The sequence below is a fragment of the Cnephaeus nilssonii genome (assembly GCF_951640355.1).
Source record: "Cnephaeus nilssonii genome assembly, chromosome: 6".
Classification (NCBI taxonomy): Eukaryota; Metazoa; Chordata; class Mammalia; order Chiroptera; family Vespertilionidae; genus Cnephaeus; species Cnephaeus nilssonii.
Genome location: NC_137077.1, coordinates 52,345,930 through 52,366,192, shown reverse-complemented (window position 1 = coordinate 52,366,192; position 20,263 = coordinate 52,345,930). Strand labels below are relative to the sequence as shown.

General features: G+C 36.8%; 1 protein-coding gene across 5 annotated transcripts in view; it reads right to left on the bottom strand.

The window, feature by feature from the left end:
* Positions 1–4,225: 4,225 nt before the first annotated feature.
* The window catches only part of LOC307101486 (olfactory receptor 6C3), a gene marked incomplete at both ends in the record, with an annotated part of 66,122 nt that continues 50,084 nt past the window's right edge, over positions 4,226–20,263 (bottom strand). Inside the window, 2 exons of one of the 5 annotated variants that reach the window (XM_079774479.1) lie at positions 4,226–4,282; positions 11,341–12,222. In XM_079774479.1, the coding sequence (XP_079630605.1) occupies positions 4,226–4,282; positions 11,341–12,222 (939 nt within the window). Of the gene's footprint in view, positions 5,099–11,340; positions 12,223–20,263 lie in introns of those variants that run through there. The other 4 variants (XM_079774480.1, XM_079774476.1, XM_079774477.1 and 1 more) reach the window with 4 other exon arrangements.

The window sequence follows — 20,263 nt, the reverse complement described above, 5'->3', positions numbered from 1 at the left end:
ATCCTCGCCTACATGTGCTTTTTAACAATTTTATTGTTGTCACTATTATATATGTCCCCAATTCTCCATGTTCTCTATCCACCTTCACCCAGCCTCCCCCTCCTTCCCTCTGGCCATCAACCATACTATTATGTGTGTCTATGGGTAATGCCTATATGTTCTTTGGTTAATCCCTTCACCTTCTTTCATACAGCCAACATGTTCTTTGTTGACTTTTTGATGATAGCCATACTGACTGTGAGAGGTGATATTTCATTGTGGTTTTGATTGCATTCCCCTGTTGATTAGTGATATTGAACATCTTTTTACATGTCTATCAGCCATTTCCGTAGTTCTCAGAGGTGATTTTTTAGCAAAAAATGGTATCTACAGCCCAAGATCTGGATGCTTGGTGGGCTCCTTGCTGTTGGGTTATTGTTATTCTTTAGAATTTTCATGCAACAGAGAAAAATGCATTTATAAAAATAATAGTCTTAAATTGACATTTCGTATTCCAGTACATTAACATATAATTTTTTTCTCTTATACCACATTTGAATCTCTTTTCCTCAGCACTAAGAAATCTGACTCCAACAATCTATTTACTAGTCAATTATTCTATTCTACAACACACACACAGAATATTTTTAATGGGAATTGTTACACTCCCATTATTATTTTTAAAAATCTACTAAATTAAGTACAAAACACTTTTTGCAGTGTCTGTACTACTTATGACCAATTATCAAAATGTTATCTTGAACAATTAATTGTATCAATTCTCTATTCTTCCCATAGTTATTGATTTAGTTTATAACTAGAGGCCTGGTGCATAAAATTTGTGCATGGGGTGGGGGGTCCCTCAGCCCGGCCTGCACTCTCTCCAATGAGATACCCCTTGGGGGATGTCTGACTGCCTCTTACAATCCGGGACAACTGGCTCCTAACCGCTAACCTGCCTGCCTGCCTGATCTCCCCTGACCCTTCTGCCTGCCTGATTGCCCCTAACCACCTCTGCCTGCCTGATTTGCCCTTAACCAAGTCTGCCTGACTGCCTGATTGCCCCTAACTGCTTCCCTATTGGCCTGATCACCCTTAACCACCTCTGTCTCGCTCCGCATCTGGGACCCAGGATTCCCTCCTCTGGCCAGTCGCTGGTACCCAGGACCCAGGCTGGCTTCACCTGGGGCCAGCCGCAGCCGCAGGGGCCTGTGGGTGGGCGGCTCTGCCTGGGCCGCAACCCCAAGTGCCTGGGACCATGGGGCATGCAGCTTGTCCCTCTCCTGGGCCACAGGTGCAGGCACAACCGCTGTCGCCCAGGACCATGGGGTGTGTGGCTTGTCCCTTTCCCTAGCCGCAGGTGTAGGCGCAGCCGCTGGCGCCTGGGACTATGGGTTGGGTGGCTTGTCCCTCTCCCAGGCCACAGCCTGGCTGGTCCCCATTCCTTTACCATGAGCTCATTTGTGCCTGATGGTCCCCATTCCTCTCTCCCCAGTGTTGAGTGTCTGGGCCATTATGGCGTGATGGTGTGAGGGCATGATGACCATTTGCATATTAGCTCTTTATTATGTAGGATTATGTTCACATACATAGAGGTTTTTCTCATTCTTGGTCATTTAATTTTGTCTGTGGAATATGTGAAACAATAAGAAAATTTTAAAAGTTAAAACTATTTAAACAGTTATACTCAAAACACACCACTTATATTTTTACTACATTAATTTCTCACTCTTCATGCCTAAGTGCATGGTTTAATTATAGAAGCTTTATATTATATTTTAATATCTCTATGGTTATCCCTCTCATATTGCTTGTTTTCCAATATTACTTAATTATTACTGTATGCTTGACTTTCCATATAACATTTAGTATTGATTTTAGTGTTACTGTTCTTCCACTTGACACAAGTGATCAAGAAATTCTAATGCTACTTGAAGTGTCAATGACAAACAGCGATGCTATATGGCACTTGTGCTGTGCCACTATGGGAAGATTAATAGCACAGACTGTGACTATGGAGCAAGGTATTGCAGATATTCACTCTTCTTTTCAACAGCACTTTCTGGCTTACTACAGGGACCTAGTAGAGACTAAAGGTCAAACCATAGGACATCATCAATTGACGATTAGATTTGAGCTTGCTCTAATGAGTTGAATGTTATTGGGCCCTCTGAGTTATAATGCTGGTCATTCTATCATAGCAGCAATCTGTCATCAAAGGGAGATAGTACTTAAGAGATCAGATTTGAGCAGGTCCAGAAGGCACGAGGAAGGCTTATGAACAGATGATTCAGGCTCCTTTAAAAGGAATTTCTCCTGAATTTACATTCTCTTCCTCTATCCACATATATGGCCTTATTGGGAGTCCCTCATAACAAGTTAACCGATAAATACAAGTATATACTTAGTCGCAGATGTTCTGTAAAATATGCTAGTATCCACTCAAAAGTAAGTGATTGAAACAATAAAATATAAGTGATGTGTACATTATTTTTTTAAAAGCTAGTATAGTTATATCAATAGTCAATGTAGATGTTACTGATGAAAGTACACTTCAGAAAGAGAGAAATTGGTGTTTCTTTCATAATGACAAGATAGGTTATGGTCACTAAAAATATATAACCGTTTTAAATTTGTGTCTGCACAAAATCACAGTGTTAACATTTTTTTAAATAAAAAAATTGACATAACTACAAAGAGAAACCACTCCAGAGCTGTATAAGGACATTTCAATATCTCAGTAATGATAAAAACAGTAAAAGTAGAAATTTAAATTACATGGTTAATAAACTTAACCTAGTTGACTTATATAGAACACGGCACTCAATTATCATTACCTATAAATTCCAAATGTACAAGGAACGTTTACAAATCTCTGACCATCCTCTAGGCCATAAAGAGATTCAACTAATTTAGAATGATTTAAGGTAAAGAAAGTATGCTTTATGACACTATAAAAGGATTTTTAGAAAATTTTATGCTTCATAGGATCTATTTACAGCAGCAGATTGAAGCCAATCCAGCTTGCGGCCCCTCCCCCAGGAAGAAAAGAGAAGAGTGGAACATGAGTCCAACGTTTGGGCTTTTCAGTGGCTGTTCTAGGACTGGTGTCCCTTTAGCCTATCTTGGAGCCCTCATGGGACCTGACATCTCAGGATGCCTGGAAGCTGCTGAGAACATACTGAGCTGGGCGGCATGCCATTGCTTCAAGGAGCTGAGTTACAGCAGACAGAAAGAGAGAGAGCAAGAGATTAGGAGCGCCATCTTTCTATATATTTTTTTACATGGGCAAAACCTTCTCATTAAGAATCTCCAAACACAAGTCTGAGATGCTTCATCCTCAGAAAAGGTTAGAGAGGCCCCCAGAATCTCTAGTCTAGGTGGACTGAATAGTGATGGTCTTCCCCTGTATGAACCCTGTTTAAAAAGACTGGGAGAGGTGATGACTTTTTCAAATGTGTAGATAAGTGTCCCAATCAAAGAAACAAAAACAAATCTCCATTAAACAGACCCTTTAAAAAATGGAGGAAAATGAACACCTAACAAATAATTCAAAACAACTGTTATAAAGCTGCTGATTGAGCTCAGGACAGCAGCACGTGTTTTAGGTTTTTTTGCATCTATTCTGAATGTTTTTAATGAAAATATTCTCTAAAATGCTAGAAACATAGAAATTCTGTAAATAAAACTGAACATTATGATCACTACTTATCTTGAAAATATGAACTAATTTTCAGAAAGTATAAAGCACTGCATGTAAAGTGCAATGCACAAGTACATATTACCTCATAGAACCTCATTTAATGTGCAATAATATCAGAACATTTAGATCCTTTAAATGTTAAAAAAGTATCAATGTCTTGATAACACACAAGAAGTTACACACTATTTTGGAAACTCAACTTTTAATATACAATGTGATATTATATGCATCTTTTAGGGACTGATGTTAACAGAATTAGACCTATTTTTTTTTACATTACACTCTAGAATATATCTCAAAGAAATATATTTCATTTCCAGAACATTCAGTAGAAGAAATAAACTTAAGTATATTTTTAAATAAGTCAATTAAGAATGTATTGGAGAAACAGTATGGAAGTGGAAGAAATGGGAAATTATTAACTATAATATGGCATATAAAGAGACTTTGGAGAAAATGCATACTTACATAGATGTTTAGGAATTTCAAGATTTCATGTAATTTTCTTTGAGAGTGCCCTTTATTTCTGACAAAAATATCAAATCATTTACTTGTAGAAAATACTACTTTATGGACCACGTCTTTGAAGGCTTGTTTTACTTGCTGGTTTCTCAGGGTGTAGATGAAGGGGTTGAGCATGGGGGCAACAGAGGTATTTAGAATAGCTACTCCCTTGATCAATGATGCCTTTTCTTTTGCAGAGGGATTAGCATACATGAACATGCAGCTTCCATAAGAAATGGAAATGACAATCAAATGAGAGGAACAAGTGGAGAAAGCCTTTTTTCTCTGACTGGCAGATGGGATTCTCAAAATAGTCCTGATAATGTACATATACGATAAAATCACCAACGCCAAAGTGAATAGCAAAGTAACCAAAGCAAAGTAAAAACCAATTGCTTCTAGGAGCCATGTATCTGAGCAAGACAGTTGTAAAAGGGGGAAATAGTCACATACAAAGTGATCAATGATATTGGAAGCACAGTAATCCAGCTGGAGGAGAAGCATAAGGGGAGGGAAAATGGTCATAAACCCTCCCAGCCACGCACACAGCACAAGCAGGGTGCAGAGTTTCCTGTTCATGATGATTGTATAATGCAGGGGCTTGCAGATGGCAACATAGCGGTCATAGGACATGGCAGTTAGAAGGTAAAATTCAGTCACCCCCATGAAAATAAAGAAAAATAGTTGGGCTGCACAGTTATTATAGGAAATAGTCTTATCCCTGGTGATAATTGCCCCCAGAAATCTAGGGATACATACAGTTGTAAATGAGATTTCTAAGAAAGAGAAGTTCCGGAGGAAGAAATACATAGGCGTCTGTAGATGGGAGTCCACCAAGGTTAGGGTGATGATAATCAGGTTTCCAGCGACACTTAGTATATATGTGATAAATAAAAGAAGAAAAATCATAATCTGAAGGTCAAAATCATCAGAAAGGCCTAAGAGGACAAACTCTGTGACCACCGTGTGGTTCATTTCTCTGTCTCTCTCTTTCTATTCTTTTAAAGATATTTAGGTGGAAAAAGTATTAAAGAGAGGCGATGAGAGATATGATTCATCATGATCAATATCATCATCACTAAATTCTAAAACATTTTTTATAATCTGTGCAGATTTTATTTTCTTTTGGCTGGCTTGTTTGCATTATGTCTTAATACATATTTATGAGTTCTGCTTTATGTACTAGTTCTTTTATTTTAAATCTAGGTATCTTATTTTAAATCTAGGAGAAGTTAGGAACAATTCATTCAACAAATCACATCATTGAGATATGGTAAATAAAATTAATACTTTTTGCAAATCTTACATTTTTCTTGAACCAATCATATGAAATATGCACGTTCTTTTTTTCCTGTCATGTATTTATTAGAGGGTACTGCCACCTAAAAACAGAAAAGAATGATCTTAATTCTATCAAAATGTAAAGGTGAAACTTAGAAGACTAAAATAACAACCCGTTACATTTTCTATAAGAAATCAATTAATAATTTTCTTAGAAAATAATTAATTATTTTATTACATTATTCATTTTTATCTTTAACATTAATTTTATAGTGTAATTATCAAGATGATATGAAAACATTCTGCACATATTATGTAATAATATGTATATTTTCATTAAGATAGAATAAGTAATCTATTTTGTTTAACAAATAGTGAACATGTTCACTTATAATTCCATAAAAATCATTAATGTTTGACATCTTCTATGACTTTATGGAAATATATATAGGAGAATTTTTTATTTTTGAGCTTAAAGGAATATGCTGTATTTCTCTATCTATTTTTCATTTTTCACTGAAGTACAAATTGGAAAAATACTACTTGCCTCAGATCTTAGCGCTCTGTCACTCAGATTGTAGCCAGTGTATTTTCGCTTTGAACATCATTTTTTCTGAGTTAATAAAGTTTATGAAAAAAATGTTTCATTCTTTTATAATTTGGCCCCACATTTGTCTTTTACATGAGACCTCTGACCCATAAAGATATTTTAGAACTATATATAAAAAGCACTCCCCCACTCATCCTAACCTATTCAGTTAATTCGCAGCTATTTGGATAGACCATGCTGTAAATGCAGTTTGCTAAAATTGTGACAGTTACCTCCTTCATATTTTAGATAGTCAAATTTCTGCCATGAAGGATAGAATGTAAAACCATCACTTCTCTGCCAGCCACTAGCAAATTCCTAATCAAATTTTATTTTATTTCTTTCTCCATTTTATGATGGCTCAAAGGAAATAGCTCAGCAAGTAGAAATGGAAAGTCAGAAACCTGAAGATGTGGAAATATACAATAGTCCTCTTCAATAACGTTGATCTAGGAGTTTAAGAAAGCAACATTTAAAAAGAGAACAGAGAGCCCTGGTTAGTGTTTCTCAGTGGGCAGGGTGCTGGCCTGAGCACCAAAGGGTTGCAGGTTTGATTCCCAGTCAAGGCCATGAACCTGGGTGGTGGGTTCGCTCCCTGCCCCTGGTTGGGATGCATGCAGGAGGTAACCAGTTGGTGTGTCTCTCTCAACCTCCTCACTCCCTTCCTTCCACTTCCTCTGAAAAGCAATGGGAAAAAAATATCCTCAAGTGAGGATTAGCAAAAAAAGAAAAATAATACATTAGAAAAAAGAGAATTGAGAGAGATATGACAACAATGGGTATTATGAGTATAGATTCTTAAACTAGGATCTGGCTTCTAGTGGCACTGTAGTTCAGATATTTCAAGTCCACTTGTCTTGACCTCAGAAGGAAGTTATGCATTGATCTCTTGGGAACAAGACAAAGTCCAAGCCACGTCTTGGCTACATTATAGACCATGAGGGATTTCTGGAAATCCTCCTTGGATTTTTCAATAGCCTAACTCTTCTCTTAGCCAATGGTTATGTTCATCTTTGTATCCCACAGAGGACCTAAAATGTCGACTTTTAGAAAACAATTACTTCCATTAATCACAATTGCTTACTATTTCATGAGTGATAAAATAGTTTTGAACTCCACTTTCTTACAAAAATACAACTCCTTATTTATATTAAATAATCTTGAAATATAAAAGTTTTCTACATATATTCTTTTATTTACCCTTTGGCTTTTTTAGTGTTGGGGCATCAAGAAACAATATTATTTCATAATTCTAAGTTAAATAATAACTATTATAATACACATATTGTGCTCACAATTATTTTCTCACAGTTTTTAATGTGATTACATAGGTTAACTAAATTAACCCTCATTATAAACAGCAATAATTAATTGCAGTTAATTTTGTCCATTTTTCTCATCTTGGTCTTTACATTTATTTATCATATTTTTAACATTCTAATGAGACATATTACAAAATACTCATTTTGTTTATTTCAAATTCCATTAAGTGAATTATTATTTTTTAGTTAATATTATTTATTTGGTAAAACACAATGAGTATTTTATGTTAAGTGGAATAATCATTATTTATTGTTCTTCATGTTTCCAAAATATTTTGATTATAAAAATTATATTATATGTAATCAGTTAATAATAAGCCATGCATTTGTTATCTATATATATAAAAAGCCAGCGACCAGAACACCATAACGACCGGAATTACTGGTGGCTATGATGCCCACTGCAGCCAGTAAACCCGCCAGATCTGGTGGTGGGGCTGGCTGGCCAACCCCCTGTGGCCCTTTCCCCCAGCCAGCCACGCCCCTATCACTCCCCCCAACCCCAACAGGGGGTGGGGCTGTTGGCCAACCTCCTGCAGCCCCTCCCCCAGGCTGGCCCAGCCCCCAATGGGCCCTCTCCACCCCAATCAGCATGCAGCCCCTCCCCTCAGCCAGCTCTGCCCTCAATCGTCCCCCCCCTCTCTAATCAGGGGCAGGGCTGTCTGGCCAACCACCCATAGCCCCTCCCCCAGGCCGCTGGCCCCCAATCAGTCCCCTCACCCCATTTGGGGGTGGGGCTGGTTAGCCTACCACCCACAGTCCCTCCCCATCGCGGGCCCCACCCCTGATCAGCCCCCACCACCCCAATCAGCCCACAGCCCCTCCCCCAGCCAGTTCCACCCCAATTGTCCCCCCACAGCAATCAAGGGTGGGACCAGCCGGCCCACCACCCATAGCCAGCCTCGCCCCCCATCGCCACCCCAACCCAATTAGGAGCAGTGCCTGCCAGCTAATCGCCCATGGCCTCTCCCCGCAGCCAGCCAGGCCCTGATTGGGCCCCAATTGGAGTGGGCCGGGCAGCCAACCTCCCTCCATCTCCTCCTCCCAACAGGCCAGGCCCTGATCCACCCCGATTGGGGCCAGGATGGCCTGACCACACCCATGCACAAATCCGTGCACTGGGCCTCTAGTATAATTATATAAGTTATTAATACATATGGTGTAACTTAATGTTATATATTTAAAAAATAACTAAACATGTATTTAATGTAAGAAATACAATAGTGAATTTATATAATAAAATAATAATACAGCCATCAATGTAGAACTAAATCATGGCTGGGACGTGTCTATTTGGGAATTACTTATTGAAAGAGAGGAACTAGAAGAGAGTGTGTAGAAAATAGAAGAAAAATATAACTCAAATCTATGACAGTGCATGTGTGTTATGTGCCATTAAGTTAGCTCAGACTCTGAGTAACCTTGTGAATGAATAATATCTACCATGTCCTGTCCTCAATAGCTCCACTCAGCTCCTGTGGACTCATGCCTTTGACTTCTTTAAGGGAGTCAATTAACCTCATATTTGGTCTTCCTCTTTTCCTGCTGCCTTTTCGTTTGTTTATTTTGTTTCTGACAATTTGATTATAGTGTGTTTCAGTGTGAATACCTTTAGCAAATTTCAAGTACATAGTACAATTATTAGTAACTATAGATACTATGTAATACATTAGATCTCCAGAACTTATGCATCTCACATAATTGATCCTCTCTTCCCCTTGGTGAATTATCATTCTACTCTCTGAGTTCAAGTTTTTAAGGTTCCACATATAAGTGAGATTATGCAGTATTTTTCTGGGTCTTTCATTTACTATAATGTCTTCCAGTTCACATCCTGTTGTAGCATATGACAGAATTTACTTATTTTTAAGACCGAATTATATTTTATTATATATATAAACCATTTTTAACCCATTTATTAGTTGATGGGCATAGGTATTTCTATATCTTGTCCTTTATGAGTAATGCTGCAATAAAACTGGGGGTGCTGATGCCTCTTTCAGATATAATTTCATTGGCTACTGGAATTATATACCCAAAAAAGTAATACTACTGGATCATATGGTAGTTTTAACTTTTGAGGAACCTTCATACTGTTTTCCATGATGGCTATTTTAATTTACATTCCCACCCCAAATGTTTATGAGGATTCCTTTTTCTCCATGACCTTGCTAAAATTCATTTTTTGCAAGTGGTGATATCTTATTATGGTTTTTAACTCTCTATAAAACTTAAATAATTTTGTTTAGATATAAAATAATTTGTACATATACTCAGATTTAAGCAAATCCAAAACTTCAGAGAAGTAGAATTTACCTTCTATGGAATTAGAATAAACTTATTCTATATATAGGCAGTCTTTGGATTACGTTGGAATTGATGTATGTTGTTTTGTGGTTACATCACTATTTCCCATTTATTTATAAAAAAAATTCTGTCATTTCGACATATGTAAATAAGTGCTTTATGTTTTTTATTATTTACTGTATTTACCACAAGTAAAGGTCAGGAATTGTTATCTTTCTTTTAATTTTTTTTTTACTGTTTCACTTCATTACTGCTGTGTATGTGCTCCATGTGAGTGACATAGGTGCTTATGTAGGTGGGTTCTGACTTACTGCGAAAATTGCGTTACATTGCAGCATAACCCCAGGACCTACTGTATCTAATGGCCGCTATTTTTGATAGATAATTTATATGGACATACTCTATTAAAGTGGGAAAAAAGTACTGTTTCTCAGTTTTTAAATGAAAGCATTTACATTTTCAATAAATTATAAGGTATTGCCCTAACCCTGTGGTCAGCAAACTGCGGCTCACGAGCCACATGTGGCTCTTTGGCCCCTTGAGTGCGGCTCTTCCACAAAATACCACGGCCTGGGCAAGTCTATTGAAGAAGTGGCATTAGAAGAAGTTTAAGTTTAAAAAATTTGGCTCTCAAAAGAAATTTTAATCATTGTACTGTTGATATTTGGCTCTGTTGACTAATGAGTTTGCCGACCACTGCCCTCACCGGTTTGGCTAAATGGATATAGAGTCAGCCTGTGGAGTGAAAGGTCCCAGGTTTGATTCCGGTCAAGGGCATGTACCTTGGTTGCAGGCACATCCCCAGTAGGGAGTGTGCAGGAAGCAGCTGATCGATGGTTCTAACTCTCTATCCCTCTCCCTTCCTCTCTGTAAAAACTCAATAAAATATATTTTAAAAAATTATAAGGTATTTACATTTTCCCAGAGAAACTGTAATATAGTTAAGAGAATATCTGTCAAATATAAATTAAAAATAAAATTATATTTTCTATGTGTAGTAAATAAAATATCATATAACTATTTTATAAGTATCGCTGTCATTCCTAGTGATTATTTTTTCCTACACAAAACTCAAAATATAATTTTACTTTAAAAAATAATTATTATTTAATAAGCTGTAATATTGTATACCTGAAACTAATAGAAACAATGTAAGATGTATACCAACTATCCACAAATTAAAAAATAAATTTACTGGATGAAAGAAAGTGAAGGGGTTCACCAAAGAACATATATGCACAACCCATGGACACAGACAACACTGTGGTGATGGCCCGAGGGAAGGGGGTTGGGGGCTGGGTAGAGGGATAGAGAGGGGGGGAAATGGGGACATCTGCAACAGTGTCAACAATAAAATAAAGAAAAATTTTTGAAAATAAATAAATTTTAAGAAAGTTGTGACAGTGTTCAGAAGAATGAGAGTCAGAATGACATAAGAAAAATAGTTTAAATTAAATGGGAAATATATAAAACAAACAGAATTGTTAGAAATAAAAAGGATGACAGGGAGTTTATTGTGATGTGTAGAAGCTACTGAAATTTCATGTTTACATTTTAAATATTTCCCGCAATGTTCTCAAATTCCTAACACCACATTATTTCATTTGCTTGTGAAGAATAGTCTTCCTTGCCATGTCCATGAAGGCTTGCTTGACTTGCTGATTCCTTAAGCTGTAAATAAAGGGGTTCAGCATGGGAGCTACTGAGGTGTTTAGCACAGCAACTCCCTTGCTCAAAGACACCCTCTCCTTTGCTGAAGGTTTGATATACATAAAAATGCAGCTGCCATAAGAGATAGAGATGACAATCATGTGAGATGAACACGTAGAAAAGGCCTTTATCCTCTGACTAGTCGAGGGAATTCTTAAAATTGTTCTGATGATATATATGTAGGATAGAAATATCAGTGCCAGAGTGAACATTAGAGTAAACACAGCACAGGCAAACCCCATTATCTCTAGGAATTTTGTGTCTGAACAAGAAAGTTGCAGCAGGGGAAAATAATCACAGGTAAAATGATCAATAATATTTGACCTGCAGTAATCCAGGTTTAAGAGCAAGATGAGTGCAGGGAAGATGATTAAGAATGAAACTAGCCACGAAGAGAAGACGAGGAGTATACAGATTCTTCGATTCATGATGGTCATGTAATGCAGAGGTTTGCAGATGGCAACATAACGATCATAGGACATGGCAGCCAGAAGGTAAAACTCAGTGACTCCCAAGAGAATGAAAAAAAATAACTGAGCAATGCAATCATTAAAGGAAATGGTTTTATCTCCTGAAATAATAGTGGCCAGGAACTTGGGAATACTGACAGTTGTGAATGAAATCTCTAATAAGGAGAAATTTCTGAGGAAGAAATACATGGGGACCTGGAGGTGGGAATCCAGCAGGGTAAGGGCGATAATGGTCAGGTTCCCAGTGATGCTCAACATGTAGGTGATGAGCAGAAAGACAAAGATCACCACCTGAAGCTTTGGGTCATCTGACAGTCCCAGGAGAATAAACTCTCTTACTTCTGTATGGTTTCTCATTCTTCAGTTGCTATTTTTTGTTTTTCTCCTGCCAGATCGATAGGAGAAAGCACGAGGAACAAACCATCACAAATCTTGAAGTGGCAGGTCCGGGATTTGTTCCCAGACGTTTCTGACCCCAAATACACCCTGTGAAGTTTCAGAGACGTGTCCACAAAGTTTCTTCCCAATGAGAACCAGCTTTGTGCTATTGCTCCAGTCCCTAAATGTTTCCCATTCTGTGTAAATGTTTAATCACATTGAGAATCCTAAAAAAATGAGAAAGATACTACATTGTTAAGTAAAAAGTGACTTTTGTCCTTAGCCACTTAACAATTTTGTGAACACGCAGCTTTATCAACTCCTGCTGCACTTCATTGGTAGTCAGAAACACTAATTCCATTGCCACCAGCAACCTGAGATGCTAGGGAAAGAGGGGAGAAAGAGGCAGAAAATAATTTAAGTAGAAAACACTTAGACCTGAGGCTGATTACATCTGAGTTATTTTATGACATTTCAGCATACCTATCTGCCATTTGTATGACCTTTATTCCTATGCGACCTATTTCCTTTTATATTTTTAAAATCTTCATATTATTATTATCATTATTATTTAAAATGTTCTTTCAGTTAAAGAGTGAGATGAATGATCTCCAGGAATACTTAATAACTCCAATAAAGCTGGTCTTAACAGTTTAATGTCTTTATTTGTATGTGTTTTTACTTATTTTTTTTTAAATTTTAATTGATATTGAGAAAGAGAGAGAGAGAGAGACCAGTTGCTTCTTGAATGTGTCAGACCAGGGATCAAACCAACTACCTTTTGATTTATGGGAGGGCACTCCCATCAACTGAGCCACACCAGCCAGTTTGTTGTGTTTTTAAAATATTAAGTTTCAATTTTTAAAAATAAAACAAATGATATTACCATAGATATTTTCATAAGGAATAGTGATGATATCTAGGCTAAATCCAAGCCACTTACTAGTTCTGAAAATCAGTCCCTTTGAGCTTCTTCTATAAATACAGTTTATTCCTCTGTATACAAGCCTATCTCATAAGGTTATTATGAACATTAAATGAGTTAATATACGTGAAGCATTTGGAAAAATGTTTAGCATTTAATATAAGCCACACAAGTTTTTGTTCAATGAAAAAGATGTTCCCTAACCACTGAGCTGAAAACCTTTGGGCTTAATATGGTGCCCCTGTGTGAAAAACCAATATCCAATTTAAATAATAATGAATGAATTTAGCACCAAGAGAATCACATAGAAACAATGACAAAAATAAGGAGGAATCTCTGTGAGGCATTCTAGACAAATGAATCTTAGCCCTGTTCTTCCACTTTTGTGCATGCTGACCTCTCCCATCATGGTGTATCTGTCCTCTCCACCCCACCACCCCCTACCTCCTCTATACAAACCACATGCCTTATGTTGATCTAGAACCCGATCATCACATTTGAGGCATGTTAGATATTTGCAGCATGTCAACATGGCTACCAGTGGCCACTTTTTGTTGTTGTTGTTTTTGTTCATCACTAGTAATAGTAATCTTTCTGAGAAAGATTGTGAAGCTTGCATTAAATAAAGTAAATGAATGCAACTAGTATTGTAGGTAGCAAATTTCAGTGACACCCCAAATCACCTCCTTTCTTATTTCCACATTGGGTTGAGTACCCATTGTATGAGTTCTATAAGAATCTTATAGTCATTCTTCCCAACCCAACACATATACTGTGCTGAAATCTCTTGTGAACTCTCTTTGCATTTATGCAAGTTAGGACAGTCTTACCTCCAAAGCTATTGAAACACAATCCATTGCCTAGTGTAGTCATAGTAAGTTTAAAATAAACACTTTTCTTATTAGTTATTGGTGTTGAGTTTGTTACTGAGTCACATATTGCCATCAGGTGCAGTTCTCCATTTTATGTCAAATTCTAGGCTTTATATTATGTAAGTAGTATCTTTGTTTTATAAAATGTGTTTTCCTACTTTTCAAGATATAGTCATATACTTAGCCTAAATTATCTATATTGAGTACATTTATAACAAAGGACATGTAAATAAAATAAATATTTTTCTAAATAATTAAAAAAAAAACTTCTTAAAATATTAGCTTAAAGCCAGAGAAACTCTATATTACAGGATACATAGAGTTTGTTCCTCAGAGAGACTAAGAGGCTTTAATTTATTTCATTTTTTTCTGGTGTGTTTTGTTGTTTTTAATAATGGCAAATGTTTCAGTGGTGGAAATATCCCTTAGTAATGCTATAACTTTGAAAGTTTAATTGTTTCAACTTTATCTATGTTTATTGAATTCTCTCTTCTTTGGCTCAACTTTATTTGAGGTCGGTCAGTGGAAAAATTTTGTAAATCATATCTCCACAGCACTGTGTTTTATTGATCATACTGCTCTGTTTTTTCTACTTTATGAATTTAAAGAGTTGTTCTCGGTTTAAGTCTATACCTTAGAGAAAAGGAAAATTGTTCAATTTGTGTTGTGGGAAACTTCTAGTTTGGCTTCATAATTACTCTAAATTTATTTTGGGCACTACTCCATGATTTGGGCTTTGGAACATGACACCGGACCCTTTAAGAACCTCTCTTGTCCTGAATGAAGCAAAGACTCCTCAGGAAGACCCAATAAGTGGTCAGAAAGATTGTTTAGATGCTTTTTTCCTTTTCATAATTACTTTCGGTGAGTATTTCCTGGAGATATCTGAATAACTTATATTTCATCATTTCAATAATGATGGGGATATTAAAATCCCCGCATTCATACCAATATTCATAGAAACATATCAAGAAAAAGGAGACATCATTGAATCTCATTCAATAACAATTTTAGAAATAGTAACACTCATATCTGTAGGGGTTTATGACAAATGTCAAATAATTCACACTTTCTTTCTTTTTTTTTTTTTTACTCCTCACCTGAGGATATTTCTCCCATTGATTTCTAGAGAGAGCGGAAGGGAGGGAACAGGGGGAGAGAGAGAGAGAGAAACGTTGACATAAGAGAGATACATCCATTGGTTGCCTCCCACACGTGCCCCTACTGGGGCTGGTGAACTGAGTACTTGCCCTTGACCAGGAATCAAAACCGCAACCCTTTGATCCACAGGCTGATGCCTTAACCACTGAGCAAAGCCGGCCAGGGCATAACCTCACACTTTCAATTCATTAGCTAGCCATCTATAATTTGGACAAGAAAGGAAAAGTTAATTGATAAAGTTTTTGGTATCAAAACATTATTCATTTCTTATTTATGGCATTCTAGGGTAAATTGTTAATACAGAAAGTATATGGATTTTTCAGTTAGAGAAATATGGATTAAAATCCAAATGGACCACTTAATGGACTAGTGACTTTAAGTGAGTTAATTTCTTTAAGCTTCAGTTTTCTCTGTTTTAAATGAAGCTGACTACCATGAATAATGCTGCAATGAACATAGTGGTACATATAAATTTGTAAATAAATATTTTCAAAATTTTGCATAGATATCAAGAAAAGGGATTACTGGGTTATATTACAGCTGGATTCTTAAATTTGCAGACCTCCCTTCCTGTTTTCCATAGTAGCTGTACCAATTTACATCCCTACCAGCAGTTGAAACTTATATAATGTTATCAACCAATGTTACCCAATAAATTGAATTTTAAAAATGAAGTTTCAAGGATGTTTTGAGAATTAATTTTAATAATATAAATAATAGTGCTCAGTTACTTATGTGGCACTTAACGTATGTTAAGAAGAGCTGTTTTCTTTATTTTTCTCTTAGTTGGAATTAATTTCAACCTCTGGAAAGGATATTCACAGTAATTGTGATTTATCAAAGCAGTATTTATTTTAGTGAAATACTAAGGACTTTTAAATTTTCTTTCATTTAGCCCTCGTAACACACCTATGAAACTTTATCTTTATTCCCAAATAAAGAACTGAAGCTCAGAGAGGTTATGTACATTAGACATATTCATACATCTGGAAATGTCAAATATAATTACACACTATCTAAAATGAAAATATGTTCTCTTAAAGTGCTGCACAGCCTATATTCAATTAGAAACACACAGGCACAGAAATGATAATTTCCTGCCTTTATAGAGAATTGATATAATAAAACAAAATATATCAATCTTTTTTTAATTTTCAATATATACAGTTACAAAACATAACTCAAATATGTAATTTGAATTAATTAAAAGTTGGCTAATAAGTGATGACTCAATGATAAGATTTGGGAGACCGCCATTGCCTTCTTTCTGCCACACTTACCTCTGATTTTCCAATTGCTCACCAACAGTCAGAACGCCTGGACTGTGAAAACTATTAACAGCTGTCACTATTAATAGGATACCAACATCTCTGAAAATATTTCCTCTCACTTAACAATTTGCTTTCTATTGTCAATGTTTTTGTCTTAAATTTCCCATTTTATCCAGAGGGGATATATTAGTTTGACCATAGAAAGTGAGAAAGAATCAAATATATAAAAGAAAAGATCAGGAGGTGTTTTAAAACTCTCAAGAATGGTTTCTATATAGATTTTACTGGCACAAGCTACTTAATGTTTTATCTAGTCTCTCTGACACTGGGGACTAATTTAGCGAATCAAAATTGCCAAAACAGGAATATATACAGCACACTAATGAGTGTAATGGGCAATACATATTAGTATTAAAATTTGTAAAGAAGCTTGGTGGACAGTGTCTCATGCGACAGAAAAAAAAAAAATAACAACCAGCAAACAACAAAACTAAATGTGAAGTTTGTTTTCCTTGACATTATTTTCAGACAGAGATTAGCAATCAAATATCTTAATTTCCAATGCAGATCTCTCCCTAATACTCTATGCCATTAAAAAAAAAGAATCTGTAAATATATCACATTATATTATGTACATTCATTAACTCTATCATTTTTAATCTACCTTCCAAAAAAGTGTTTGGTACCATAATACTGCTAATGTATTATGCTTATTTTTCTGCTCAGTCTTGCTCACCAAGAATGGTAGTTGAAGAGTTTCTGGTTTTGATTGATTCGTGTTGCAACTTATATGCCAAGTATAATATTAGGAGTTAGTACCTTCTGTGACTAAACTATAATAATATAATCATGTCCAAATGAGGTGAGGTGAGTTTTAAAAGCCCCCCAAAAGGAAAAGAAAGATAAAAAAACTCATGGGCGTGGACAACAGTGTGGGTGCCTCGGGGAAAGGGAGGTGAGGGAAAGGTAGAAGAGGGTAAAGGGGGGAATAAATGGTGATGGACAGAGACTCGACTTGGAGTGGTGAAGTGGTATACAGATGATGTGTTGTATAATTGTGCACCCGAAACCTGTATACTTTTGTTAACCAGTATAATCTCAATAAATTAAATTAAAAATGACAGTAAATTTGTGCTGGTCATTAGTAAAAGCAGCATAAACCTTGTAGTCCCTTCCAGAATTTCAAGTAGTATGTATAAAATGAAGCAAAAACAAGTTTTGTGTTTTATTTTATTTCATTTTTTAAAATCAGGCTATCATATTGGCTATTAGAGCTTAAGATCTTTAGCAAGTTATTCAACATTTCTGAGCATAAATTTACAGATTTGTAAAAAAGGAGATAATTTTTCTAGTTGCCAGAGGTGAAGATTACATAATATATAGTATAAGGTATATCTAGTTCAGCATATTCTATAGAATAAATGCTCTCTATAGAAGAGATGTTATTATTTATAAAATTTCTTTCAAACTTCCAGGGGGTATAAGAGTAATGATGGCTCCCTAAATATTCTTCTTTTACATATTATAAAACATAATACAGCTAAATAAGGAGAGTTTACAAAATAAGACATACATGCCTTCAGCATGCCAAAGAAATATCCTATATAATAAAGAGGTAATATGCAAATTGACCATCACTCCAACACACAAGATGGCCACTCCCATGTGGTCAAAGATGGCAGCCACAAGATGGCCAGCAGGGGAGGGCAGTTGTGGGTGATCAGGCCTGCAGGGGAGGGCAGTTGGGGGGGACCAGGCTGGCAAGGGAGGGCAATTAGGGGTGACTGGGCCATTAGGGAAGGGACGTTGTGGGAAATCAGGCCTGCAGGGGAGGGCAGTTAGGGGTGACCAGGCTGGCAAGGGAGGGCAATTAGGGGTGACTGGGCCATTAGGGAAGGGAAGTTGTGGGAAATCAGGCCTGCAGGGGAGGGCAGTTAGGGGTGATCAGGCTGGCAAGGGAAGGAAGTTAGAAGTGACCAGGCCAGCAGGGAAGGACAATTGGGGGCAACCAGGCCTGCAGGGGAGGACAGTTAGGGGTGACCAGGCAGGCAGGGGAGCCGTTAGGCATCGATCAGGCTGGCAGGGGAGTGGTTAGGGGGAGATCAGGCTGGCAGGGGAGTGGTTAGGGGGTGATCAGGCTGGCAGGCAAGTGAGTGGTTGGGAGCCAGCAGTCCTCATTGTGAGAGGGATGTCCGACTGCCCATTTTGGACATCCCTCGAGGGGTCCCAGATTGGAGAGGGTGCAGGCTGGGCTGTGGGACACACACCCTGACCCAGTGCACAAATTTCATGCTCTGGGCCTCTAGTAGGATATAATGAACTTCAAATTATTTGCAAGTAGAAAAATAAATATACATGTGCATCAGATGAGTGGGAATAATTGAACAGATACTACAGCTAGTGTGAAAAAAATACAATAGTTGCAAGTCTTTAAATAATTCCATATTTCATATGACTTTATGAAAAAATATACTAGTAACAAGAGAACATTTAAGAGTAAGATAATTGAAATAGTGTATACTCCTTTAGCTATTACTGTATGAAATATTTTTATTATTCAGAAAAATAATCAAAATGATTCATTTTCTATAGCTACTGGTTTTCTATCCAGATATAATCAATGATTACATGGAAGCTATCAGACAGCTTGAAAGGAAGACACAATATAGTCACTTTCAGGTTGAAAAGAAAGCTTAAGCAAATGAGATCAACAATACAGTTATCTGTGAGATGGGTAGAGGAGGATATTGTAGAAGTTACAATCTCATTGTTCCTTTATTGAACCTTCACAATGACATTCCTTCATGCTAGTACACAATATCATTTGTTTCTAGAAAACACTATTTTTTGTTGTTGTTAATTCTCACCTGAGGATAGTTTTTCCAGTGATTTTAGAGAGAGTGGAAGGGAGAAAGATTTGAGGAGAGAGAGAGAAAAAAACAACATCCATGTGTAAGAGACATATTGATTGATTGCCTCCTTCATGCACTCCAATGAGGGCCAGGATTGAACCTGCAATCCAGGTGCATGCCCTTGATCTGGAATCAAACCCATGACCTTTCAGTATACAGCCCAGTGTCCTAACCATTTAGCAACACCAACCAGGGCTAGAAAACACTATTTTAAAACCAAATTTTTGAAAACTTTTTTATTTGATGGTTCCTCAGAGTACAAATAAAAGGTTCTTCATGGGGCAAGTGAAGTGTTGATACAAGAATGAGCTCCTTTCATAGAATCCTAACCAACACTAGGTATTAAAAGTCCTTTACAAATTATCCAGAGAGATAAAAATGGTGTCACAATTCACTTATTCTTTTTCTTTATTGATTAAGGTATTACATATGTGGCCTTATTGCCCCCCCAACCCCCACTCATGCCCTCAACCCCCCTGTTGTCTGTGTCCATTGGTTAGGCTTATAAAGTCCTTTGGTTGATCCCTCCCCCTACCCTCCCCCTCCCCCACCTTCCCTTTGAGGTTTGATGGTCTGATCAATGCTTCTCTGTCTCTGGATCTGTTTTTGTTCATCACTTTATGTTGTTCATTATATTCCATAAAAGAGTGAGATCATGTGATATCTTTCTCTGACTGGTTTATTTCACTTAGGTTAATGCTCCCCAGTTCCATCCATGCTGTTGCAAATGGTAAGAATTCCTTCTTTTTTACTGCAGCGTAGTATTCCATTGTGTAAACGTACCACAGTTTTTTAATCCACTCATCTGCTAATGGGCATTTTGGCAGCTTCCAAATCTTAGCTATTGTAAATTGTTCCACTATGAACATAGGGGTGCAT